At 61.6% G+C, this 27,228-nt stretch overlaps 1 protein-coding gene across 1 annotated transcript; it reads right to left on the reverse strand.

Annotated features, from left to right (window-relative positions):
- Nucleotides 1-1,287: 1,287 nt before the first annotated feature.
- Nucleotides 1,288-26,550, reverse strand: prcc (proline rich mitotic checkpoint control factor; the record flags this gene model as incomplete). The annotated part of the gene is given in 6 exon segments (XM_072494734.1): nucleotides 1,288-1,431; nucleotides 4,293-4,382; nucleotides 16,088-16,693; nucleotides 21,077-21,124; nucleotides 26,344-26,372; nucleotides 26,375-26,550. Coding segments are annotated over 6 exon segments (1,050 nt in total), but the record flags the coding sequence as incomplete, so codon positions are not given.
- Between the last annotated feature and the right edge of the window lie 678 nt (nucleotides 26,551-27,228).

The following is a 27,228-nucleotide window of genomic DNA, read 5'->3' on the forward strand; positions in this document are numbered from 1 at the left end:
CTGTAACCTCCTCGAGCCCCTACACTCCCTCCACATCTCTGTAACCTCCTCAAGCCCCTACACCCCTCCCGATCTCTGTAACCTCCTCCAGCCCCTACACCCCCTCCCTATCTCTGTAACCTCCTCCAGCCCCCTACACCCCCTCCCTATCTCTGTAACCCCCTCCAGCCCGTACACTCCCTCCCTATCTCTGTAACCACCTCCAGCCCCTACTCCCCCTCCCTATCTCTGTAACCACCTCCAGCCCCTACACCCCCTCCCTATCTCTGTAACCTCCTCCAGCCCCTACACCCCTCCCTATCTCTGTAACCTCCTCCAGCCCCTACACCCCCTCCCTATCTCTGTAACCACCTCCAGCCCCTACACCCCCTCCCCATCTCTGTAACCTCCTCAAGCCCCTACACCCCTCCCGATCTCTGTAACCTCCTCCAGCCCCTACACCCCCTCCCTATCTCTGTAACCTCCTCCAGCCCCCTACACCCCCTCCCTATCTCTGTAACCCCCTCCAGCCCCTACACCCCCTCCCTATCTCTGTAACCACCTCCAGCCCCTACTCCCCCTCCCTATCTCTGTAACCACCTCCAGCCCCTACTCCCCCTCCCTATCTCTGTAACCACCTCCAGCCCCTACTCCCCCTCCCTATCTCTGTAACCTCCTCCAGCCCCTACACCCCCTTCCTATCTCTGTAACCTCCTCCAGCCCCTACACCCCCTCCCTATCACTGTAACCTCCTCCAGCCCCTACACTCCTTCCCTATCTCTGTAACCTCCTCCAGCCCCTACACCCCCTCCCTATCTCTGTAACCTCCTCCAGCCACTACACCCCCTCCCTCTCTCTGTAACCTCCACCAGCCCCTACACCCACTCCCTATCTCTGTAACCTCCTCCAGCCCCTACACCCCCTCCCTATCTCTGTAACCTCCTCCAGCCCCTACACCCCCTCCCTATCTCTGTAACCTCCTCCAGCCCCAACACCCCCTCCCTATCTCTGTAACCTCCTCCAGCTCCCTGCACCCCCTCCCTATCTCTGTAACCTCCTCCAGCCCCTACACCCCCTCCCTATCGCTAAACCCCTCCAGCCCCGACACCCCCTCCCTGCCTGAGCTCCTCCGATTCTGGGCACTTTAACAGGCCCCAATTCGGTCGCGCTCGGCTCCTCCTGAAAACCGATCTCTTGGGCCCGGAGCCTTGCTCGGCTCGGCCCGAGACCTGCGAGCTCGAGGCCGGTTTGGTTTGACCTTCGCCCCTGTGAGGCCCCTGGCTGGCGCGCGGGCGACCCGGTGCTCACCTTGCTGAACGATTTCATGTCTTTCTCCTCAGACAGAGATTTGATGAGCCACTGCTGTGATCCACTCAGCTGATCATCTCCTTTGATCTCCACAAAACTCACTTCTTCCTTGCCGCGGTTCCTCTTCCCCTGGAGCCTCTTGAACTGCAAAGAGACGCAGGGCGATGACTCGCACCATCTCACAGAGAAACGCAAAGCCGCACGCGCCGTTCGTCCCGGGGAGAGGGGGGAGGAGAAGTGGCCGGGGAGGGGGGTGGGGGGCACAAACGAGAACCTGCCACAGTGGGTTAGCACCTCTGCCTCACAACGCCAGAGACCCGGATTCGGTTCCGGCCTCGGATCGCGATCTGTGCGGAGTCTGCACGTTCTCCCCGGGGGCTCAGCTTTCCTCCCACAGTCCAAAGATGTGCAGGTTAGGTGGATTGGCCGTGCTAAATTGTCACTTAGTGTCCAAAGATGTGCAGGTTGGGTGGATTGGCCGTGCTAAATTGTCCCTTAGTGTCCAAAGATGTGCAGGTTAGGTGGATTGGCAGTGCTAAATTGTCACTTAGTGTCCAAAGATGTGCAGGTTAGGTGGATTGGCCGTGCTAAATTGTCCCTTAGTGTCCAAAGATGTGCAGGTTGGGTGGATTGGCCGTGCTAAATTGTCCCTTAGTGTCCAAAGATGTGCAGGTTAGGTGGATTGGCCGTGCTAAATTGTCACTTAGTGTCCAAAGATGTGCAGGTTGGGTGGATTGGCCGTGCTAAATTGTCCCTTAGTGTCCAAAGATGTGCAGGTTGGGTGGATTGGCCGTGCTAAATTGTCCCTTAGTGTCCAAAGATGTGCAGGTTAGGTGGATTGGCCGTGCTAAATTGTCCCTTAGTGTCCAAAGATGTGCAGGTTAGGTGGATTAGCCGTGCTAAATTGTCCCTTAGTGTCCAAAGATGTGCAGGTTAGGTGGATTGGCCGTGCTAAATTGTCCCTTAGTGTCCAAAGATGTGCAGGTTGGGTGGATTGGCCGTGCTAAATTGTCCCTTCGTGTCCAAAGATGTGCAGGTTAGGTGGATTGGCCGAGCTAAATTGTCCCTTAGTGTCCAAAGATGTGCAGGTTGGGTGGATTGGCCGTGCTAAATTGTCCCTTCGTTTCCAAAGATGTGCAGGTTAGGTGGATTGGCCGTGCTAAATTGTCCCTTAGTGTCCAAAGATGTGCAGGTTAGGTGGATTGGCCGTGCTAAATTGTCCCTTAGTGTCCAAAGATGTGCAGGTTGAGTGGATTGGCAGTGCTAAATTGCCCCTTAGTGAGGCGGTCGAGTGGACCGCATGTCTGTCCCTCCCCCTCAGTGGGTGGTCCGTGAGATTGAAATTGGGTTTGTTCACCAATCATGGCCCTGTGAAGATCAAATGCACTCAACACACACCGAATATTTAGCACCAAGTGATAGAAAATGTTTAATCGTAGATATGTTAATAGAACCGTCATCAACGTCAAACGCAAACACAAGATAAGTATCTACACTTCAATTGGGCGCAAAGGGAGCCCTCGGCTCTCACAGCCAATGATGTGAGTGACCAGCACCTCACTCCCCTCGCCCCTGCTTCACGTGCGAATAACTCCAGTCCTGGGTGTGCACATCACCTACAATCTGTCCTGGTCCACCCACGTCGACACTACCACCAAGAAAGCACAACAGCGCCTATACTTCCTCAGGAAACTAAGGAAATTCAGCATGTCCACATTGACTCTTACCAACTTTTACAGATGCACCATAGAAAGCATCCTATCAGGCTGCATCACAGCCTGGTATGGCAACTGCTCGGCCCAGGACCGCAAGAAACTTCAGAGAGTCGTGAACACCGCCCAGTCCATCACACGAACCTGCCTCCCATCCATTGACTCCATCTACACCTCCCGCTGCCTGGGGAAAGCGGGCAGTATAATCAAAGATCCCTCCCACCCGGCTTACTCACTCTTCCAACTTCTTCCATCGGGCAGGAGATACAGAAGTCTGAGAACACGCACGAACAGACTCAAAAACAGCTACGTCCCCGCTGCCACCAGGCTCCTAAATGACCCTCTTATGGTCTGACGTCATTAACACTACACCCCCGTGTACTTCACCCGATGCCGGTGTCTATGTAGTTACCTTGTGTTGTCCAATTATGTATTTTCTTTTATTTCCATGTACTAAATGCTGTTTGAGCTGCTCGAAGAAGAATACTTTTCACTGTACCTCGGTACACGTGATAATGAACAAATGCAAACTACTGCTCTATTCCGCTCTCTCATATGTTTATCCAGCTCCCCGAACCCCCCCCACCCACCCCTCCCATTCAGTGTAACTCAGCTATCCGCCACGAAAAGTGGAATCGCTCCAATTAATCACACTCACTTTTCGTTCACAACTTAGCTGAAATGTCGCTGCGCTCGGAGCAGAACCTCCCTTTTCCTGGCCCCCCCTGATGCTGGAGACAGGCTCCAATCCCCAGTGCCGTTCTGACCCCTCCGTGGCGTCAGCCCTGCTGAAGGGAGGTTTTGGGGGAAGGGCGGGGGGGGGGGCAACGTGAACTGTGTGCGCGCTGCAGCGTTCACCTCTCGGCTCTCTGCCTGACCCGCTTGCACGCTCCCCAACGTTTACCCATCCCAGATTCCCGTCGTCGGCAGGGCCTGCGCTTCTGCGTCGCTCATCTTGAAGCCCCCCCTTCTTCTCCCACTCCAAAAGGCAGAGCCGTGAATGAGCGACCTGTTTTGTCCCCCCACCCCCCGGCTGCCGTCTACCAGCGACAATCCCGAGGCAGTACGTGTCAGAACGTGCACCTCCCGTTTATCTTCGCGGTCGGGTTCGGTGATCAGTTATTACAGCTCAGGCCATTCGGCCCGTTCCCTCCCCGACAGGGTTCCCCCCCACCCCCCCGTCTTCGCGGCTAGTCCTCATCGTGCCAGTGTGGAATGTTCTCACGGACAATCCAGGTTCCTCCCACACTGCCCTGCCCAAAGCCCTCCCCAATCGCCTCTTTCCACACTTACTGCTTCATCGTTCATGAACGTGTTGAGTTCGTCCTCTGGTGCTGGTGCCAGGGCAGGGTCTGGCTCCTGGTAGTAATTGCTGTAATAATCCTGTAACGACAAAGGGACACCGATCAGTACCGTCGCAATATAAACAGCAAACGGACAGCATTACTCGTAGCCAAAGGAAGCCGGTATCCACTGTGCTGCGACGACAATAATGAGGTTTCAGAGATTACTATACCTAGGGACTCAGCTGTAAATTTGTAGAGATGCCGGCGTTGGACTGGGGTGAGCACAGTAAGAAGTCTTACAACACAGGTTGAAGTCCAACAGGTTTGTTCGAATCACTAGCTTTCGGAGCGCTGCTCCTTCCTCGGGTGAATGAAGAGGTAGGTTCCAGAAACGTACATATAGACAAATTTAAAGATGCCAAACAATGTTTGGAATGTGAGCATTAGCAGGTGATTAAATCTTACAGATCCAGAGATGGGGTAACCCCAGGTTAAAGAGGTGTGAATTGTCTCGAGTCAGGAAATTTGGTAGCGACCACGACACCACACAACCCTGCCATGGCCATCTCTGCCAGATCATCGACATGGATACCACTATTTCACGCGAGAACACCGCCCACCAGGTACGCGGTACGTACTCGTGCGACTCGGCCACCGTTGTCTACCTCATACGCTGCAGGAAAGGATGTCCCGAAGCGTGGTACATTGGCGAGACCAGGCAGACTCTACGACAACGGATTAAAGGATGTCGCACGACAATCGCCAGGCAGGAATGCCCCCTTCCAGTCGGGGAACACTTCAGCAGTCAAGGGCATTCAGCCTCTGATCTCCGGGTAAGCGTTCTCCAAGGCGGCCTTCAGGACCCGCGACAACGCAGAATCGCCGAGCAGAAACTTATAGCCAAGTTCCGCACACATGAGTGCGGCCTCAACCGGGACCTGGGATTCGTGTCGCATTACATTCATCCCCCACCATCTGGCCTGCGAAATCCTACCAACTGTCCTGGCTTGGTACAATTCACACCTCTTTAACATGGGGTTACCCCATCTCTGGATCTGTAAAGACTCAAATTACGTGCAAATGCTCGCATTCAAAGTATCGTCTTGCATCTTACTTTGTCTATATAAATGTTTCTGGAACAGACCTCTTCATTCACCTGAGGAAGGAGCAGCGCTCCCAAAGCTAGTGACATCGAAACAAACCTGTTGGACTTTAACCTGGTGTTGTAAGACTTCTCACTGTAAAGGTGAAGGGGGTTAGGTGACCTGTTCCACAGGCTGCCTGATAGTAAGCCTGGGTGTTTATTAGACATCAATGGAGGGCTTCGATTGTTTTACTGAGAAGGTGAAAGACATTTTAACTTCAAGATGCCGGCAGCAGTCGGCGAGTTTATAACTGGTAGCCTCAAGAGTCTTCCCAAAGTCCCAGAAAGGTGTCGTTGGTACCAAGCTGTATACAGTTTGCTGTAAAGTGACCGCTAAGATGAAAGAGAGTTAGCGCCAAGAATAGGCACTTCTAACATGGATGCCAAGGTTCATGTGAGTCACGTTGTCATGGCGAAAGAGGGCGCAGGAGGCCATTTTTACGATCAGGTAACAGGCTTCCCTACGAGTCAAGAAAATCACGGGCCGACAGCAGCTTTTGTGCGGTCAGCAGAGAGAAGTGGCTGTTTGGCTTCGCTGGCTAGCACCGCAGGATGCCGAGATGGGGAGTGGGAATCGGTCTCTCGTCAAAGAGACCGATCCTGCGGTCATCTAAGGAAGTTAGAAACAACTGTGGACCATTTGGGAGAAGACTGAATTTTGTGAAGTGTGTGATGGGTGCGATAAACAAAAAGGGGAACTTTGAAGATGCCTGCAAAAGAAAATAGTGCTTAGTCAAGAGTGTTTTTGGTCATTTGTTACAGTAAATGTTGCAAAGCGTGAAATTTTGCTGGGTCATTCGAAAAGCGAGTTTCCGCTGCAGGGAATGTAACTCTGCCTGTAACTTTAGCTTGCCTCCTGAACACACCTACACCTGGTGTATTGCGGGATCAAGCAATAACTCCATCTTTGACCTCAAGTGGAGTGTCTGGTGCTCCCGAGGAAGAGGAGTGACCCCGGTCGGACCCTGCTCTCACCGAATGGTCACCTGTGAACTTGCCAGCCGAGGGTCACTGGAGAGCGATATCGGAGGACCAGAATTCGGCCATTCGAGTCCGCTTTGCAATTCAATGAGATCATGAGTGATCTGATATCAACTCCCCTTTCCCGCCTCATCCACTTAACCCTCGGCTCCCTCACTGATTAAAGATCTGTCTCTCTCTCAGCCTTGAACATACTTTCCGACCCAGCCTCTCCAGCTCTCTGCTCCACAGATTTACTCCCCTCCGAGAGAAGAAATTCCTCCTCATCTCTGTCTGAAATGGGCGGCCCCCTGACTCTGAGATTCTGCCCTCTAGTCCCAGACTCTCCTACAAGGGGAAACAACCTTGCAGCATCGACCCTGTCAAAGCCCCTGAGAATCCGATACGTCTCAATAAGGACGCCTCTCATTCTTCTAACCTCCAGTGAGTACAGGCCCCGGCATACTCAACCTCTCCTCATCCGAAAACTGCTCCATACCCGGGATCAACCCCAGTCAACCTTCCCTGGACAGCCTCCAATGCCGGTATATCTTTCCTTCAAAAAGGAGACCAGAACTGTTCACAGTATTCCAGGTGCTGTCTAACTAGTATAGATTTAGCAAGACTCCCCAATCTTTATATTCCATTCCTGTGGAAATAAAGGCCATGTGCCTCTTCGCGATGACCCGCTGAAATTGCGTTGCTAACTTTGTGTTTTATGCTCAACGATGGCAACTCGCTGAACTGCAACTTTTCGCAATCTCTCTCCATTTCAATAATACCCAGCTTCTTTATTCTTCCTACCAAAGTGCATTAGTTATACATGTTGCCGACATTATAAACCATCTGCCAAGTTTTTGCCCACTCACCCAACCCGTCTATATCCCTCGGTCGACTCTTTTGTATCATCCTCAAACTTGGCAATAGTGCATTCACTTCCCTTGTCCAAGTTATTAATATATATTGTCAATAATTGTGACCCCCCCAGGTTAGCGCTGCCACCTCACGGCGCCGAGGTCCCGGGTTCGATCCCGGTTCTGGGTCACGGACCGTGTGGGATTTGCATATTCTCCCCGTGTCTGCGTGTGGGGGGGGGGGGTAAACCTTTGCATACACAGTGACAGGCACACACACATCGTTTCCCGTCGGCACTTAGCAACGCAGGGCTGCCTGCCCCGGAATATAACCCATTCTGCTCTGCACCTTCCTGGGCCTGTTTTGTCCGCCTATCACAGGATGAGGGGAGGTTCTGCCCCTTTGCTCTGGCCCCCTATCGAAGGAGACTCAATTTGCTCACAGCAGCCTCCCGTACACACCAACATTATAACAACCCAGGTCAAGTGTTTATTCAGTGCTATGAGGGATAAATATTGAGCCCCAGGTCACTGACACTGCTCCCTCAGTACTGACCCTCCCACAGTGCGGCGTTCCCTCAGTACTGACCCTCCCACAGTGCAGCGCTCCCTCAGTACTGACCCTCCCACAGTGCGGCACTCCCTCAGTACTGACCCTCTGACAGTGCGGAGCTCCCTCAGTACTGACCCTTCCACAGTGCGGCGCTCCCTCAGTACTGACCCTCCCACAGTGCGGCACTCCCTCAGTACTGACCCTCCGACAGTGCGGCGCTCCCTCAGTACTGACCCTTCCACAGTGCGGCGCTCCCTCAGTACTGACCCTCCCACAGTGCGGCGCTCCCTCAGTACTGACCCTCCCACAGTGCGGAGCTCCCTCAGTACTGACCCTCCCACAGTGCGGCGCTCCTTCAGTACTGACCCTCTGACAGTGCGGCGCTCCCTCAGTACTGACCCTCCCACAGTGCAGCGCTCCCTCAGTACTGACCCTCCGACAGTCCGGTGCTCCCTCAGTACTGATCCTCTGACAGTGCGGCACTCCCTCAGTACCGACCCTCCCACAGTGCGGTGCTCCCTCAGTACTGACCCTCTGACAGTGCGGTGCTCCCTCAGTACTGACCCTCTGACAGTGCGGCGCTCCCTCAGTACTGACCCTCCCACAGTGCGGGACTCCCTCAGTACTGACCCTCCCACAGTGCGGCACTCCCTCAGTACTGACCCTCTGACTGTGCGGTGCTCCCTCAGTACTGACCCTCCCACAGTGCGGCGCTCCCTCAGTACTGACCCTCCGACAGTGCAGCGCTCCCTCAGTACTGACCCTCCCACAGTGCGGCACTCCCTCAGTACTGACCATCCCACAGTGCGGCGCTCCCTCAGTACTGACCCTCCGACAGTGCGGAGCTCCCTCAGTACTGACCCTTTGACAGTGCGGCACTTCCTCAGTACTGACCCTCTGACAGTGCGGCGCTCCCTCAGTACTGACCCTCTGACAGTGCGGCACTCCCTCAGTACTGACCCTCCCACAGTGCGGCAATCCCTCAGTACTGACCCACCGACAGTGCGGCGCTCCCTCAGTACTGACCCTCTGACAGTGCGGCGCTCCCTCAGTACTGACCCTCTGACAGTGCGGCACTCCCTCAGTACTGACCCTCCCGCAGTGCGGCGCTCCCTCAGTACTGACCCTCCGACAGTCCGGTGCTCCCTCAGTACTGACCCTCCGACAGTGCGGAGCTCCCTCAGTACTGACCATCCCACAGTGCGGCGCTCCCTCAGTACTGACCCTCCGACAGTGCGGCGCTCCCTCAGTACTGACCCTCCGACAGTGCGGCACTCCCTCAGTACTGACCCTCCGACAGTCCGGTGCTCCCTCAGTACTGACCCGCTGACAGTGCGGCGCTCCCTCAGTACTGACCCTCCGACAGTGCGGCACTCCCTCAGTACTGACCCTCCCACAGTGCGGTGCTCCCTCAGTACTGACCCTCTGACAGTGCGGCACTCCCTCAGTACTGACCCTCTGACAGTGCGGCACTCCCTCAGTACTGACCCTCCCGCAGTGCGGCACTCCCTCAGTACTGACCCTCCGACAGTCCGGTGCTCCCTCAGTACTGACCCTCCGACAGTGCGGAGCTCCCTCAGTACTGACCATCCCACAGTGCGGCGCTCCCTCAGTACTGACCCTCCGACAGTGCGGCGCTCCCTCAGTACTGACCCTCCGACAGTGCGGCACTCCCTCAGTACTGACCCTCCGACAGTCCGGTGCTCCCTCAGTACTGACCCGCTGACAGTGCGGCGCTCCCTCAGTACTGACCCTCCGACAGTGCGGCACTCCCTCAGTACTGACCCTCCCACAGTGCGGTGCTCCCTCAGTACTGACCCTCTGACAGTGCGGCACTCCCTCAGTACTGACCCTCTGACAGTGCGGTGCTCCCTCAGTACTGACCCTCCCACAGTGCGGCACTCCCTCAGTACTGACCCTCCCACAGTGCGGCGCTCCCTCAGCGCTGACCCTCCCACAGTGCAGTGCTCCCTCAGTACTAACCCTCCCACAGTGCGGCGCTCCCTCAGTACTGACCCTCCGACAGTGCGGCGCTCCCTCAGTACTGACCCTCCCACAGTGCGGCGCTCCCTCAGTACTGACCCTCCGACAGTGCGGAGCTCCCTCAGTACTGACCCTCCGACAGTGCGGAGCTCCCTCAGTACTGACCGTCCCACAGTGCGGCGCTCCCTCAGTACTGACCCTCCCACGTTGCAGCACTCCCTCATATTGACCCTCCCACAGTGCGGGACTCCCTCAGTACTGACCCTCCCACAGTGCGGCGCTCCCTCAGTACTGACCCTCCGACAGTGCGGCGCTCCCTCAGTACTGACCCTCCCACAGTGCGGCACTCCCTCAGTACTGACCATCACACAGTGCGGCGCTCCCTCAGTACTGACCCTCCGACAGTGCTGTGCTCCCTCAGAACTGACCCTCCCACAGTGCGGCGCTCCCTCAGTACTGACCCTCTGACAGTGCGGCACTCCCTCAGTACTGACCCTTTGACAGTGCGGCACTCCCTCAGTACTGACCCTCTGACAGTGCGGCGCTCCCTCAGTACTGACGCTCTGACAGTGCGGCACTCCCTCAGTACTGACCCTCCCACAGTGCGGCACTCCCTCAGTACTGACCCACCGACAGTGCGGCGCTCCCTCAGTACTGACCCTCTGACAGTGCGGCACTCCCTCAGTACTGACCCTCTGACAGTGCGGCACTCCCTCAGTACTGACCATCACACAGTGCGGCGCTCCCTCAGTACTGACCCTCCGACAGTGCTGTGCTCCCTCAGAACTGACCCTCCCACAGTGCGGCGCTCCCTCAGTACTGACCCTCTGACAGTGCGGCACTCCCTCAGTACTGACCCTCCCACAGTGCGGCACTCCCTCAGTACTGACCCACCGACAGTGCGGCGCTCCCTCAGTACTGACCCTCTGACAGTGCGGCACTCCCTCAGTACTGACCCTCCGACAGTCCGGTGCTCCCTCAGTACTGACCCTCCGACAGTGCGGAGCTCCCTCAGTACTGACCATCCCACAGTGCGGCGCTCCCTCAGTACTGACCCTCCGACAGTGCGGCGCTCCCTCAGTACTGACCCTCCGACAGTGCGGCACTCCCTCAGTACTGACCCTCCGACAGTCCGGTGCTCCCTCAGTACTGACCCGCTGACAGTGCGGCGCTCCCTCAGTACTGACCCTCCGACAGTGCGGCGCTCGCTCAGTACTGACCCTCCCACAGTGCGGTGCTCCCTCAGTACTGACCCTCTGACAGTGCGGCACTCCCTCAGTACTGACCCTCTGACAGTGCGGTGCTCCCTCAGTACTGACCCTCCCACAGTGCGGCACTCCCTCAGTACTGACCCTCCCACAGTGCGGCGCTCCCTCAGCGCTGACCCTCCCACAGTGCAGCGCTCCCTCAGTACTAACCCTCCCACAGTGCGGCGCTCCCTCAGTACTGACCCTCCGACAGTGCGGCGCTCCCTCAGTACTGACCCTCTGACAGTGCGGCACTCCCTCAGTACTGACCCTCTGACAGTGCGGCACTCCCTCAGTACTGACCCTCCGACAGTGCGGAGCTCCCTCAGTACTGACCGTCCCACAGTGCGGCGCTCCCTCAGTACTGACCCTCCGACAGTGCGGAGCTCCCTCAGTACTGACCCTCCGACAGTGCGGAGCTCCCTCAGTACTGACCGTCCCACAGTGCGGCGCTCCCTCAGTACTGACCCTCCCACGTTGCAGCACTCCCTCATACTGACCCTCCCACAGTGCGGCACTCCCTCAGTACTGACCATCCCACAGTGCGGCGCTCCCTCAGTACTGACCCTCCGACAGTGCGGCGCTCCCTCAGTACTGACCCTTTGACAGTGCGGCACTTCCTCAGTACTGACCCTCTGACAGTGCGGCGCTCCCTCAGTACTGACCCTCTGACAGTGCGGCACTCCCTCAGTACTGACCCTCCCACAGTGCGGCAATCCCTCAGTACTGACCCACCGACAGTGCGGCGCTCCCTCAGTACTGACCCTCTGACAGTGCGGCACTCCCTCAGTACTGACCCTCCCGCAGTGCGGCACTCCCTCAGTACTGACCCTCCGACAGTCCGGTGCTCCCTCAGTACTGACCCTCCGACAGTGCGGAGCTCCCTCAGTACTGACCATCCCACAGTGCGGCGCTCCCTCAGTACTGACCCTCCGACAGTGCGGCGCTCCCTCAGTACTGACCCTCCGACAGTGCGGCACTCCCTCAGTACTGACCCTCCGACAGTCCGGTGCTCCCTCAGTACTGACCCGCTGACAGTGCGGCGCTCCCTCAGTACTGACCCTCCGACAGTGCGGCACTCCCTCAGTACTGACCCTCCCACAGTGCGGTGCTCCCTCAGTACTGACCCTCTGACAGTGCGGCACTCCCTCAGTACTGACCCTCTGACAGTGCGGCACTCCCTCAGTACTGACCCTCCCGCAGTGCGGCACTCCCTCAGTACTGACCCTCCGACAGTCCGGTGCTCCCTCAGTACTGACCCTCCGACAGTGCGGCGCTCCCTCAGTACTGACCCTCCGACTGTGCGGCACTCCCTCAGTACTGACCCTCCGACAGTCCGGTGCTCCCTCAGTACTGACCCGCTGACAGTGCGGCGCTCCCTCAGTACTGACCCTCCGACAGTGCGGCACTCCCTCAGTACTGACCCTCCCACAGTGCGGTGCTCCCTCAGTACTGACCCTCTGACAGTGCGGCACTCCCTCAGTACTGACCCTCTGACAGTGCGGTGCTCCCTCAGTACTGACCCTCCCACAGTGCGGCACTCCCTCAGTACTGACCCTCCCACAGTGCGGCGCTCCCTCAGCGCTGACCCTCCCACAGTGCGGCGCTCCCTCAGTACTAACCCTCCCACAGTGCGGCGCTCCCTCAGTACTGACCCTCCGACAGTGCGGCGCTCCCTCAGTACTGACCCTCCCACAGTGCGGCGCTCCCTCAGTACTGACCCTCCGACAGTGCGGAGCTCCCTCAGTACTGACCCTCCGACAGTGCGGAGCTCCCTCAGTACTGACCGTCCCACAGTGCGGCGCTCCCTCAGTACTGACCCTCCGACAGTGCTGTGCTCCCTCAGAACTGACCCTCCCACAGTGCGGCGCTCCCTCAGTACTGACCCTCTGACAGTGCGGCACTCCCTCAGTACTGACCCTCCCACAGTGCGGCACTCCCTCAGTACTGACCCACCGACAGTGCGGCGCTCCCTCAGTACTGACCCTCTGACAGTGCGGCACTCCCTCAGTACTGACCCTCCCGCAGTGCGGCACTCCCTCAGTACTGACCCTCCGACAGTCCGGTGCTCCCTCAGTACTGACCCTCCGACAGTGCGGAGCTCCCTCAGTACTGACCATCCCACAGTGCGGCGCTCCCTCAGTACTGACCCTCCGACAGTGCGGCGCTCCCTCAGTACTGACCCTCCGACAGTGCGGCACTCCCTCAGTACTGACCCTCCCACAGTGCGGGACTCCCTCAGTACTGACCCTCCCACAGTGCGGCGCTCCCTCAGTACTGACCCTCCGACAGTGCGGCGCTCCCTCAGTACTGACCCTCCCACAGTGCGGCACTCCCTCAGTACTGACCATCACACAGTGCGGCGCTCCCTCAGTACTGACCCTCCGACAGTGCTGTGCTCCCTCAGAACTGACCCTCCCACAGTGCGGCGCTCCCTCAGTACTGACCCTCTGACAGTGCGGCACTCCCTCAGTACTGACCCTTTGACAGTGCGGCACTCCCTCAGTACTGACGCTCTGACAGTGCGGCACTCCCTCAGTACTGACCCTCCCACAGTGCGGCACTCCCTCAGTACTGACCCACCGACAGTGCGGCGCTCCCTCAGTACTGACCCTCTGACAGTGTGGCACTCCCTCGGTACTGACCCTCCGACAGTCCGGTGCTCCCTCAGTACTGACCCTCTGACAGTGCGGCGCTCCCTCAGTACTGACCCTCCGACAGTGCGGCACTCCCTCAGTACTGACCCTCTGACAGTGCGGCACTCCCTCAGTACTGACCCTCCCACAATGCGGCACTCCCTCAGTACTGACCCTCCCACAGTGCGGCGCTCTCTCAGGGCTGACCCTCCCACAGTGCGGCGCTCCCTCAGTACTGACCCTCCCACAGTGCGGCGCTCCCTCAGTACTGACCCTCCGACAGTGCGGCGCTCCCTCAGTACTGACCCTCCCACAGTGCGGCGCTCCCTCAGTACTGACCCTCCGACAGTGCGGAGCTCCCTCAGTACTGACCCTCCGACAGTGCGGAGCTCCCTCAGTACTGACCGTCCCACAGTGCGGCACTCCCTCAGTACTGACCCACCGACAGTGCGGCGCTCCCTCAGTACAGACCCTCTGACAGTGCGGCACTCCCTCAGTACTGACCCTCCCACAGTGCGGCACTCCCTCAGTACTGACCCTCCGACAGTCCGGTGCTCCCTCAGTACTGACCCTCTGACAGTGCGGCACTCCCTCAGTAATGACCCTCCGACAGTCCGGTGCTCCCTCAGTACTGACCCTCTGACAGTGCGGCGCTCCCTCAGTACTGACCCTCCGACAGTGCGGAACTCCCTCAGTACTGACCCTCCCACAGTGCGGTGCTCCCTCAGTACTGACCCTCTGACAGTGCGGCACTCCCTCAGTACTGACCCTCTGACAGTGCGGTGCTCCCTCAGTACTGACCCTCCCACAGTGCGGCACTCCCTCAGTACTGACCCTCCCACAGTGCGGCGCTCCCTCAGCGCTGACCCTCCCACAGTGCGGCGCTCCCTCAGTACTGACCCTCCCACAGTGCAGCACTCCCTCAGTACTGACCCTCTGACAGTGTGGCACTCCCTCAGTACTGACCCTTTGACAGTGCGGCACTCCCTCAGTACTGACCCTCCGACAGTGCGGCGCTCCCTCAGTACTGACCCTCCGACAGTGCGGCACTCCCTCAGTACTGACCCTCCCACAGTGCGGCACTCCCTCAGTACTGACCCACCGACAGTGCGGCGCTCCCTCAGTACTGACCCTCTGACAGTGCGGCACTCCCTCAGTACTGACCCTCCGACAGTGCGGCACTCCCTCAGTACTGACCCTCCCACAGTGCGGCACCCCCTCAGTACTGACCCTCCGACAGTCCGGTGCTCCCTCAGTACTGACCCTCTGACAGTGCGGCGCTCCCTCAGTACTGACCCTCCCACAGTGCGGCGCTCCCTCAGTACTGACCCTCTATGACAGTGCGATGCTCCCTCAGTACTGACCCTCCCACAGTGCGGCGCTCCCTCAGCGCTGACCCTCCCACAGTGCGGCGCTCCCTCAGTACTAACCCTCCCACAGTGCGGCGCTCCCTCAGTACTGACCCTCCGACAGTGCGGCGCTCCCTCAGTACTGACCCTCCCACAGTGCGGCGCTCCCTCAGTACTGACCCTCCCACAGTGCGGAGCTCCCTCAGTACAGACCCTCCCACGGTGCGGCACTCCCTCATACTGACCCTCCCACAGTGCGGGACTCCCTCAGTACTGACCCTCTGACAGTGCGGTGCTCCCTCAGTACTGATCCTCCCACGGTGCGGCACTCCCTCATACTGACCCTCCCACAGTGCGGGACTCCCTCAGTACTGACCCTCTGACAGTGCGGTGCTCCCTCAGTACTGACCCTCTGACAGTGCGGCGCTCCCTCAGTACTGACCCTCCCACAGTGCGGGACTCCCTCAGTACTGACCCTCCCACAGTGCGGAGCTCCCTCAGTACTGACCCTCTGACAGTGCGGCGCTCCCTCAGTACTGACCCTCCCACAGTGCGGGACTCCCTCAGTACTGACCCTCCCACAGTGCGGAGCTCCCTCAGTACTGACCCTCTGACAGTGCGGCGCTCCCTCAGTACTGACCCTCCCACAGTGCGGGACTCCCTCAGTACTGACCCTCCCACAGTGCGGAGCTCCCTCAGTACTCACCTTCCGACAGTGCGGCGCTCCCTCAGTACTGACCCTCCCACAGTGCGGCGCTCCCTCAGCGCTGACCCTCCCACAGTGCGGGACTCCCTCAGTACTGACCCTCTGACAGTGCGGCGCTCCCTCAGTACTGACCCTCCCACAGTGCGGGACTCCCTCAGTACTGACCGTCCCACAGTGCGGAGCTCCCTCAGTACTGACCTTCCGACAGTGCGGCGCTCCCTCAGTACTGACCCTCTGACAGTGCGGCACTCCCTCAGTACTGACTCTCTGACAGTGCGGCGCTCCCTCAGCGCTGACCCTCCAGGATCAGCCTACCTTGGGGCTACCTCTGATATCCGGCCCCAGACAGGCTGACAGAGTTTGCACTGACCTGGTAGTATTCACTCTGCTCCGTCCCCGGTGTGTAGTCCACGTACTGACCACCGAGCTCAGGCCCCGGCTTGGCAGGGGAGCCACTCCCAGTCGGGAAGCTGCCGTCGCTCGCTGACGAGACGCTCCTGTTGAACTCCAGCGGGGCATCGGCGGGGTTCAGGGGGTCGGGGGGTTCGTCGGCCTCACCGGGGACTCCCAGGGCAGGGGCAGGGGCAGGCACCTGGGGCAGGGAGGGCAGCGGGCTCTCCCCCACCAGGCCGCCCGCAAAGAGGTCAGTCCTGGCGCTGGGCGGCGGCCTCTCCGTGTCGGACAGGGAGAAGAAGCTGATTTCCTCGCCGGGGGCCTCCTCGTCGCTCGCCTCCTCGTTCATGATGTGCTTGGCCAGCTGCTTGGCGGCGCTCTTTGACGCGGCCTTGATGGCGGACGGCGAGGGGGTCGTCGTGACGGTGGCCCGCGAGGCGGCCTTGGGCGGGCCGGCTGCTTTCCCGCCAGTCTTCTGCACCTTGGTGAAGGAGTAGGGTAGCAGGATGCGGTTCGACTCCTTCAGGGTCAAGTTCCTGGGCTGTGGAAGGAGGGCAGAAAGACCCGTGCCCAAGCCTGAACCCTAAAACAAACAAGAAACAGAGAGAGAGGCGTCACAACAATGAATTACTTATCTCAACAAACATGCGGAAATAAGGGAATTTGAATATAACGCCAATCTCAGCAGAACCTGCCGCAAAAAACAGTCCCAACCCCCATGAATCAGCTCAACTGCCTATGTTGCAGAACACCCTCCCCGTCGAATCCCTGGCGATGAAACCGGGTCAATCACCCTCCAGGATTTAATTGCTATCGTTGTATTTATTTGTCTTAATCGTTTGCTGCAAATTTGGACGGAAAAAAAAAATGCCGACTGTCGGGTTGAGAGCCGCAAGCTTGTAATGTGCACCTCCGCAAATAAATACTAAAGTAAGGGTGCAAAGATAGGCTCCAGTTCTACCCTTCGCCAACTGGTTCTGGCGCAGAACACGATCACAGGGGATCGAGTTTACTTAAAAAACAGATCCTACAGACAGAAAACCTCAATCCTAATGGCCGGGGAAAGAGGGGGTTAGAGGGGCAGAAAGGAAGTTTAAAAGCTCGGGAATACGATTAACCTCGGTTGCCCGTGGAGTCTGAACCACGTGCGCCGCCGTGAGGTGGCAATGGATGTGTGAAGACGGTGACGTCCCTCTCAAAGGTATAGCCGTGGCAATGTTGCATACTGACAGCTGTAGAAGCTGGATTGAAGGGTTCAGAGAGCTGGGTGCCTGCCTGCTGGACACTGACGAAGGGATTGGATCTTCCGTTAAAGTTCTTGGCTGAAATGTGCCGGGAAAACAATTTGCTAACTGCCGATGAAGCACGGCCAGATGTTGGCTGACTTTGGAAAAACAGATATATCACGGGCTTGAGGCATATTGCAGAAAGGTTTGGCAATTTAATTTGTGGCCTTGCTGGACTGGTCAAGGGTTTAAATTGTTAAGGGCAGGCCCATGGATCTGTCCTGGGAGAGGGAAACCTTATTGAGACATCGCGGTTTCTCAGGGGGCTTGACAGGGTAGCTGTGGAGAGTTTGCTCCCTCTTGTGCGAGAGCCTCGGACCAGGGGACAGAGCCTGGGACCAGGGGGACAGAGCCTGGGACCAGGGGGACAGAGCCTGGGACCAGGGGGCCGGGCCTGGGACCAGGGGGCAGAGCCTGGGACCAGGGGGCAGAGCCTGGGACCAGGGGGCAGAGCCTGGGACCAGGGGGCAGAGCCTGGGACCAGGGGGCAGAGCCTGGGACCAGGGGGCAGAGCCTGGGACCAGGGGGCAGAGCCTGGGACCAGAAGGTTATAGCCTCAAGAGTAAGGGGGTCGCCCATTCAAGACAGACAGGACCCTCAAAATGATACGTCACCCAGAGCAAAATGAAGATGATAAATCCAGATTTTGTTCACAGGTCCCAAGTAGTTTATGTAGTAGACTCCGTTAACAGTGCAGTGCTGAACAGAGCTTGCACCTCCCAACAGCACGTGGCCGAGATTGATCAAAACATTGCCTTGGGTTAAATAGTCAGCATCAATTCAAGGTTGGGGAATATAAAAGTGCAACTTGTTTTCGGTTTGTCACTTTGCCCAGTTAGGTCAGGCGTATAGCTCCCTGATAAAACACCACCTTTCTCATCAGTGTCCGACAATGGCAGCAGGCGATTAAAAATCAGAGAGGGAAAACAAATGTGTCACAGACTATGTTACAAATCCTGACGTTATCAATCTCCCGACTTGCGATACCGGGAGATTGATAACGGAGGGAAATCTGCCAGTGAACGAGTTCAGAATCGCGTCTGAAAACACGATGGCGACTGCCGCAGCAGGAGGCCTCCGAAGTGATCGACGAGATGCCGCACAACTCGCGGAACTGCTCCTGGGCTTCGCCAAGCTTGTCCGAGCTGGCGGGAGTCAGACCCGACCTCTTCCGCGGCTGCATTTGCAGTCGGGCGACCCTGGAGAGGGAGCCTGCGCTGTCCACGGACACCATCAAAGCCAGGGTCTGGGGTGGCTTTTATCGACCCTTTTAAGTTTAATGTTTTTTCTTTATCATCATGGAATTTACAGTGCACAAGGAGGCCATTTGGCCCATTGAGTCTGCACTGGCCCTTGGAAACAGCACCCCACCGAAGCCCACACCTCCGCCCTATCCCCGTAACCCCACCTAACATTTTGGGACACTGAGGGACAATTTAGCACGGCTAATCCACCTAACCTGCGCGTCTTTGGACTGTGGGAGGAACCCGGTGGAAACCCACGCAGGCACGGGGAGAACGTGCAAACCTCACACAGTGACCCAGCGGGGAATCGAACCTGGGACCCTGGAGCTGTGAAGCAACAGTGCTAACCACTGTGCTTCCCTCATTTAAGTCTCATTTCTTTCAGGCAGTATCCCCCCCTATAATGAGCTACCCATTGTTCGTCAGTTTATTTCATTTAAGTGTTTTCCATCAAAATGATTGGAGAGTGTAGTCCCCGAGCAATTCGACTGTGGTGAAAATTGCCTTCTGTGCTGTGTGACGGTCGGCCCCCACTGGAAGTTGCTACAATTTGTTCAATTTTGTTCAGTGCATTTGAAGGCCTAAAATGGAGAGACTCGCTTCCATCACAGCTCAGTCCTTGAAGAAAGTTGCGAGGGCACTGAAGGCTATTGAAGGTTGAAGGCCAGCACGACAGAATGCAATTCAGGAGATTTAAATATATTATAGAGAGGGTCGAAGTGAACTCTCCCTTCCCGCAGGGTTCTGACACAACCTAAAATAGCCTCTAGATGTGACACTGGCTCAGACGGGTACATTTGATGGCGCACTGTACGGGACACCCAAAAGTCAAGACTGTTTTGGGGGAAAACGAAACGTTCAAGTTGAATCTGGGCAAATGTGTACTTGGGTGACCCAGGGGCCAGGAAAGCAGTCATTCCCAGCGATACTTCTCATGCCAATCCTCCTGGTGGGCATTTGCGTACAGCCAGTTTTGTAGCATGCCTCCTGGGTAAACATTGTGGAAACATTGCCCTTTGGCTTGGAGAGTTTAATATAGGGGTGTTAGCCTCACGGCACCGAGGACCCGGAACACTGTCCGTGTGGAGTTTGCACATTCTCCCAGTGTCTGCGTGGGTCTCACCCCCACAACCCAAAGATGTGCAGGGCAGGTGGATTGACCACGTCGAATTGCCCCTTAACCGGACAGAAAGAAATGAACTAGGCACTTTAAATGTATAGGGGGGGAAAAAGTAGTACTTCGGCTGCAGAAACATCAGGTGTTGTGGGGGATAGTGATTGGAGGATTCTACTTAGTGAATACGTAAAGCGATGTTCAGTACGATAGATATACTGGAATGGATGGATCCTCGATCGGACCATTCTACAAAAAGACATGCTTGTACAGAAACAGTTAGGAGTTCGAGAGAAGAGGCTACCTTGCAATGTAACATCTTGCACAGAATATGGAGGTTTTTCGTTGAATTTGTTTTAACATTTTGATGTATTAACTGACATTTTAAGGGAAGGGAATCTGTAAATTATATGTCAAGTGTATACTAATTCCATGCAAGTGATGGGCATTAACTGGGGATCCACTTGTGCCCTTTAAAGAGACTGAAATGGTAGTTGGTGGGTTAGGAGGTACATGCTTGTACTGTGCATCTCTGCAAATAAATGCCAAGGAAAGTGCATAAAGATTGGGTCCAGTTCCATCCTTCATCACCTGACATTCTGGGGTCCAACACTTAGCCACAATGTTTATTTTTTGGTTGTGTCGGGCCTGTTCAATGCACAGTACAGTAGAAATGTCAGACACACCCGGGTGCAGGTTACGTTGCGAGCAGGTTATCTGGCTTGGTGCACTACCGTGCACGGTTTTGGAGGGTGCTCTGTCGATTATGTCCCGAGCTGGAGTATCGTGTCCGATTCCCAGACCACGCACCTTTAGGAAAGTGGATGCGGAAAGAGATTTGCCACAGAATGGGACTTCAGTCGCATGTGGAGAGAGAGAGACCTGGAGAAGCTGGGATTGATTTCCTCGAAGCGGCGTAAAGGTTAAAGGGGAGATTTAATCGAGGCGGCGTTCAAAATTAATAGTTTCAATCGAGAAAACGAGGGGCCAAAGCCTGCACCTGGCGTGACAGGCCTCACTCACCCGGCGTGACAGGCCTCACTCACCCGGCGTGACAGGCCTCACTCACCCGGCGTGACAGGCCTCACTCACCCGGCGTGACAGGCCTCACTCACCCGGCGTGACAGGCCTCACTCACCCGGCGTGACAGGCCTCACTCACCTGGCGTGACAGGCCTCACTCACCTGGCGTGACAGGCCTCACTCACCCGGCGTGACAGGCCTCACTCACCCGGCGTGACAGGCCTCACTCACCTGGCGTGACAGGCCTCACTCACCTGGCGTGACAGGCCTCACTCACCTGGCGTGACAGGCCTCACTCACCTGGCTGCTTCTCTTCTGAACTGGTTCATCATCATCATCAGAGTCAGACTGAAAGACCAAAGAGGGAGGAGAGTCAAAGGAAGGAAAAGATTGCGGCTGGAAGCAAGGCTGAGAAGCAAGGCCCCTCCCCCACCCAGCCCCTCCCCCCTCCTCCTCCCAGCCCCTCCCCCTACTCCCCCCCCCTCCTCCCAGCCCCACTCGCCCTCCTCCCAGCCCCTCCCCCCTGCTCTTCCCCCTCCCCCCCAGCCCCTCCCCCCTCCTCCTCCCAGCCCCGCCCCCCTCCTCCCAGCCCCACTCGCCCTCCTCCCAGCCCCTCCCCCCTGCTCTTTCCCCCTCCCCCCCAGCCCCCCCCCTCCTCCTCCCGGCCCCTCCCCCCTCCTCCCTCCCCGCCCCTGTCCCCTCCCAGCCCCTCCCCCCTCCTCCTCCCAGCCCCGCCCCCTCCTCCCAGCCCCACTCCCCTCCTCCCAGCCCCACTCCCCCTCCTCCCAGCCCCTACCCCCTGCTCTTCCCCCTCCCCCCCAGCCGCCCCCTCCTCCCAGCCCCACTCCCCTCCTCCCAGCCCCACTCCCCCCTCCTCCCAGCCCCACTCCCCCTCCTCCCAGCCCCTCCCCCCCCAGCCCCCCCCTCCTCCCAGCCCCACTCCCCTCCCAGCCCCACTCCCCTCCTCCCAGCCCCACCCCCCTCTCCCAGCCCCACCCCCCTCTCCCAGCCCCACCCCCCTCTCCCAGCCCCACCCCCCCTCTCCCAGCCCCACCCCCCTCTCCCAGCCCCACCCCCCTCTCCCCCCAGCCCCAACCCCCTCTCCCAGCCCCACCCCCCTCTCCCAGCCCCACCCCCCTCTCCCCCCAGCCCCAACCCCCTCTCCAGCCCCACCCCCCTCCCCCCAGCCCCACCCCCCTCTCCCCCAGCCCCAACCCCTCCCCCACCTCCTCCCAGCCCCGCCCCCCTCCACCCAGCCCCTCCTCCCAGCCCCGCCCCCCTCCTCCTCCCAGCCCCTCCCACTCCTCCCAGCCCCCCCTCCCTCCTCCTGCCCCTCCCCCCTCCTCCTCCCTGCCCTCCCCCCCTCCTCCTCCCAGCCCCTCCCCCCTCCCAGCCCCTCCCCCTTCCAGCCCCTCCCCCTCCTCCTTCCAGACCCCCCCTCCTCCCAGCCCCTCCCCCCGGCCCCTCCCTCCTCCTCCCAGCCCCTCCCCTCCTCCTCCCGGCCCCTCCCCCCTCCTCCTCCCGGCCCCTCCCCCCAGCCCCACCCCCCCTCCTCCCAGCCCCAACCCCTCCCCACCTCCTCCCAGCCCCGCCCCCCTCCCACCCAGCCCCTCCCACTCCTCCCAGCCCCCCCCTCTCCTCCTCCCTGCCCCTCCCCCCTCCTCCTCCCCTCCCAGCCCCTCCCCCTCCCGGCCCCTCCCCCTCCTCCCAGCCCCCCCTCCTCCCAGCCCCTCCCCCCCTCCTCCCAGCCCCTCCCCCCAGCCCTCCCCCCTCCTCCCAGCCCCTCCCCCCTCCTCCTCCCGGCCCCTCCTCCTCCCGGCCCCTCCCCCCTCCTCCTCCCAGCCCCCCCCAGCCCCTCCCCCCTCCCCCCAGCCCCTCCCCCCTCCTCCTCCCGGCCCCTCCCCTCCTCCTCCTCCCGGCCCCTCCCCCCTCCTCCTCCCCCCCCCCTCCTCCCGGCCCCTCCTCCTCCCGGCCCCTCCCCCCTCCTCCTCCCCGCCCCTTCCCCTCCCCCCTCCCAGCCCAGCCCCCTCCTCCCAGCCCCACTCCCCTCCTCCCAGCCCCACTCCCCTCCTCCCAGCCCCACTCCCCTCCTCCCAGCCCCACTCCCCTCCTCCCAGCCCCACTCCCCCTCCTCCCAGCCCCTCCCCCTCCTCCCAGCCCCTCCCCCCTGCTCTTCCCTCTCCCCCCCCAGCCGCCCCCCTCCTCCCAGCCCCACTCCCCTCCTCCCAGCCCCACTCCCCCTCCTCCCAGCCCCTCCCCAGCCCCTCCCCCTGCTCTTCCCCCTCCCCCCCAGCCCCCCCCCTCCTCCCAGCCCCACTCCCCTCCTCCCAGTCCCACCCCCCTCTCCCAGACCCACCCCCCTCTCCCAGACCCACCCCCCTCTCCCAGACCCACCCCCCTCTCCCAGCCCCCACCCCCCTCTCCCAGCCCCACCCCCCTCTCCCAGCCCCACCCCCCTCTCCCAGCCCCACCCCCTCTCCCCCCAGCCCCAACCCCTCCCCCACCTCCTCCCAGCCCCGCCCCCCTCCACCCAGCCCCGCCCCCCTCCTCCTCCCAGCCCCTCCTCCCAGCCCGCCCCCTCCTCCTCCCAGCCCCTCCCACTCCTCCCAGCCCCCCCCTCTCCTCCTCCCTGCCCCTCCCCCCTCCTCCTCCCAGCCCCTCCCCCTCCCCCCGGCCCCTCCCTCCTCCTCCCGGCCCCTCCCCCCTCCCGGACCCAGCCCCTCCCCCCTCCTCCTCCCAGCCCCCCCCCCTCCTCCTCCCGGCCCCAGCCCCTCCCCCCTCCTCCTCCCAGCCCCCCCCCTCCTCCTCCCCCCCCCTCCTACCGGCCCCTCCCCCCTCCTCCTCCCAGCCCCCCCTCCTCCTCCCCCCCCCTCCTACCGGCCCCTCCTCCCGGCCCCTCCCCCCTCCTCCCAGCCCCTCCCCCTCCTCCTCCCAGCCCCTCCCCCTCCCCCCTCCTCCTCCCAGCCCCTCCCCCCCTCCTCCTCCCCCTCCTCCTCCTCCCAGCCCCTCCCCCTCCTCCTTCCAGCCCCTCCCCCCTCCTAGCCCCTCCCCCCTCCTCCTCCCGGCCCTCCCCCCCCCCCTCCTCCCAGCCCCTCCCCCCTCCTCCTCCCAGCCCCTCCTCCCAGCCCCTCCCCCTCCTCCTCCCTCCTCCTCCTCCCCCCCTCCTACCGGCCCCTCCCCCCTCCTCCTCCCAGCCCCTCCCCCCTCCTCCTCCCCCCCTCCTACCGGCCCCTCCCCCTCCTCCTCCCAGCCCCTCCCCCTCCTCCCGGCCCCTCCCCCCTCCTCCCGGCCCCTCCCCCCTCCTCCCGGCCCCTCCCCCTCCTCCTCCCGGCCCCTCCTCCCAGCCCCTCCCCCCTCCTCCTCCCAGCCCCTCCCCCCTCCTCCTCCCAGGCCCCTCCCCCCTCCTCCTCCCAGCCCCTCCCCCCTCCTCCTCCCAGCCCCTCCTCCTCCCAGCCCCTCCCCCTCCCAGCCCCTCCCCCCTCCTCCCAGCCCCTCCCCCCCTCCTCCCAGCCCCTCCCCCCCTCCTCCCAGCCCCTCCCCCCCCTCCTCCCAGCCCTCCCCCCCTCCTCCCAGCCCTCCCCCCCTCCTCCCAGCCCCTCCCCCCCTCCTCCCAGCCCCTCCCCCTCCTCCCCCCCCCTCCTCCCCCTCCTCCCCCCCCCTCCTCCCCCCCCCTCCTCCCAGCCCCTCCCCCCTCCTCCTCCCAGCCCCTCCCCCTCCTCCTCCCAGCCCCTCCCCCCTCCTCCTCCCAGCCCCTCCCCCCTCCTCCTCCAGCCCCTCCCCCCTCCTCCTCCCAGCCCCTCCCCCCTCCTCCTCCCAGCCCCTCCCCCCTCCTCCTCCCAGCCCCTCCCCCCTCCTCCTCCCAGCCCCTCCCCCCTCCTCCTCCCAGCCCCTCCCCCCTCCTCCTCCCAGCCCCTCCCCCCTCCTCCTCCCAGCCCCTCCCCCTCCTCCTCCCAGCCCCTCCCCCCTCCTCCTCCCAGCCCCTCCCCCCTCCTCCTCCCAGCCCCTCCCCCCCCTTCTCCCAGCCCCTCCCCCCCCCCTCCCAGCCCCTCCCCCCCCTCCTCCCAGCCCCTCCCCCCCTCCCCCCCCTCCTCCCAGCCCCTCCCCCCCTCCTCCCAGCCCCTCCCCCCCTCCTCCCAGCCCCTCCCCCCCTCCTCCTCCCAGCCCCTCCCCCCAGCACCTCCCCCCACCTCCTCCCAGCACCTCCCCCCTCCTCCTCCCAGCCCCTCCCCCCTCCTCCTCCCCCCAGCCCCTCCCCCCTCCTCCTCCCCCTCCTCCTCCCAGCCCCTCCCCTCCTCCTCCCCCCTCCTCCTCCCAGCCCCTCCCCCTCCTCCTCCCCCCTCCTCCTCCCAGCCCCTCCCCCTCCTCCTCCCCCCTCCTCCTCCCAGCCCCTCCCCCTCCTCCTCCCAGCCCCTCCCCCTCCTCCTCCCAGCCCCTCCCCCCTCCTCCTCCCTCCTCCTCCCAGCCCCTCCCCCCTCCTCCTCCCAGCCCCTCCCCCCTCCTCCTCCCAGCCCCTCCCCCCTCCTCCTCCCAGCCCCTCCCCCCTCCCCCTCCCAGCCCCTCCCCCTCCTCCTCCCAGCCCTCCCCCCTCCTCCTCCCCCCTCCTCCTCCCAGCCCCTCCCCCCCCTCCTCCCAGCCCCTCCCCCCCCTCCTCCTCCCAGCCCCTCCCCCCTCCTCCCCCCAGCCCCTCCCCCCCCTCCTCCTCCCTCCTCCTCCCAGCCCCTCCCCCCTCCTCCTCCCAGCCCCTCCCCCCTCCTCCTCCCAGCCCCTCCCCCCTCCTCCTCCCCCCTCCTCCTCCCAGCCCCTCCCCCCCCCTCCTCCCAGCCCCTCCCCCCCTCCTCCTCCCAGCCCCTCCCCCTCCTCCCCCCAGCCCCTCCCCCCCCTCCTCCTCCCTCCTCCTCCCAGCCCCCTCCCCCCTCCTCCTCCCAGCCCCTCCCCCCAGCCCCTCCCCCCCCTCCTCCTCCCAGCCCCTCCCCCCCCCTCCTCCCCCCAGCCCCTCCCCCCTCCTCCTCCCAGCCCTCCCCCTCCTCCTCCCAGCCCCTCCCCCCTCCTCCCAGCCCCTCCCCCCTCCTCCTCCCAGCCCCTCCCCCCTCCTCCTCCCAGCCCTCCCCCCTCCTCCTCCCAGCCCCTCCCCCTCCTCCTCCCAGCCCCTCCCCCCTCCTCCTCCCAGCCCCTCCCCCCTCCTCCTCCCAGCCCCTCCCCCCTCCTCCTCCCAGCCCCTCCCCCTCCTCCTCCCAGCCCCTCCCCCCTCCTCCCAGCCCCTCCCCCCCCTCCCAGCCCCTCCCCCCTCCTCCCAGCCCCTCCCCCTCCTCCTCCCAGCCCCTCCCCCCCTCCTCCAGCCCCTCCCCCCCTCCTCCCAGCCCCTCCCCCCCCTCCTCCCAGCCCCTCCCCCTCCTCCTCCCAGCCCCTCCCCCCTCCTCCTCCCAGCCCCTCCCCCCCTCCTCCCAGCCCCTCCCCCCCCTCCTCCCAGCCCCTCCCCCCCTCCTCCCAGCCCCTCCCCCCCCCTCCTCCCAGCCCCTCCCCCCTCCTCCTCCCAGCCCCTCCCCCCCCTCCTCCAGCCCCTCCCCCACCTGGATCTCGGGCACCCGGATCTGGACGGTTCGCCGCCGCCGCGCCTCTTGCCGCGGGCGCGGCCCAGGCTGCTGTGGGGCCTCCTGCGGCCTCCCGGCGCCTCCTCGCCGCCGCTCTCGCCGGCCTCGCTGCCGCTGCTGCTGCCGTAGGCCACCAGCGACATGGCGGCGGCTCCGGCTGCGGCCCGAGCGGACCGGAAACACCCTCCCCGCGCGCCGCCCGCCGGGAGATGTAGTCCCGGAGCGGCCGGCCGCGCAGCCTACTGGGATAGCGGAGGACCAGCAGCGCGGTGTACCCTGGGATCCAGGAGGACGCACATCCGCCCGCAGCCTGCCGGGACATGTAGTCCCGGGAATTAGTTGGACCCCCGCGCGGAGCACCTTGGGACCTCGGAGGACACCCGTCCGCCACCGGGAGCTGGAGTCCGGGCTCTGAGCGCTCTGCACTCTGGGATAGGGGAGGTCTAACACCCCGGGGTATCCTGGGAATCCGGAGGAGGTATCCTGGGAATCCGGAGGACCTGCCGCTCACCGCAATCCTCTGGAGGGGCCGGCTTGGTCAGGCAGACAGTGCATGCTGGGACATTGGAGCAATGCATTCTCAAAGGCAGTCAAACTTTTAATTTACTGGGATTTAATAATTATCAACCTCCTGGGAATGCATTCTGGGATACTGGAGGAGTGAGCTGGGGCTCAGTGGATGATGGGATATTGGAGGAGTGAGCTGGGAGTTGGGATCTCAGTGGATGATGGGATACTGGAGGAGTGAGCTGGGGGTTGGGGCTCAGTGGATGATGGGATACTGGAGGAGTGAGCTGGGGGTTGGGGCTCAGTGGATGATGGGATATTGGAGGAGTGAGCTGGGATTTGGGGCTCAGTGGATGA

This window comes from Scyliorhinus torazame, unplaced genomic scaffold (genome assembly GCF_047496885.1).
Source record: "Scyliorhinus torazame isolate Kashiwa2021f unplaced genomic scaffold, sScyTor2.1 scaffold_931, whole genome shotgun sequence".
NCBI classification, from domain to species: Eukaryota; Metazoa; Chordata; class Chondrichthyes; order Carcharhiniformes; family Scyliorhinidae; genus Scyliorhinus; species Scyliorhinus torazame.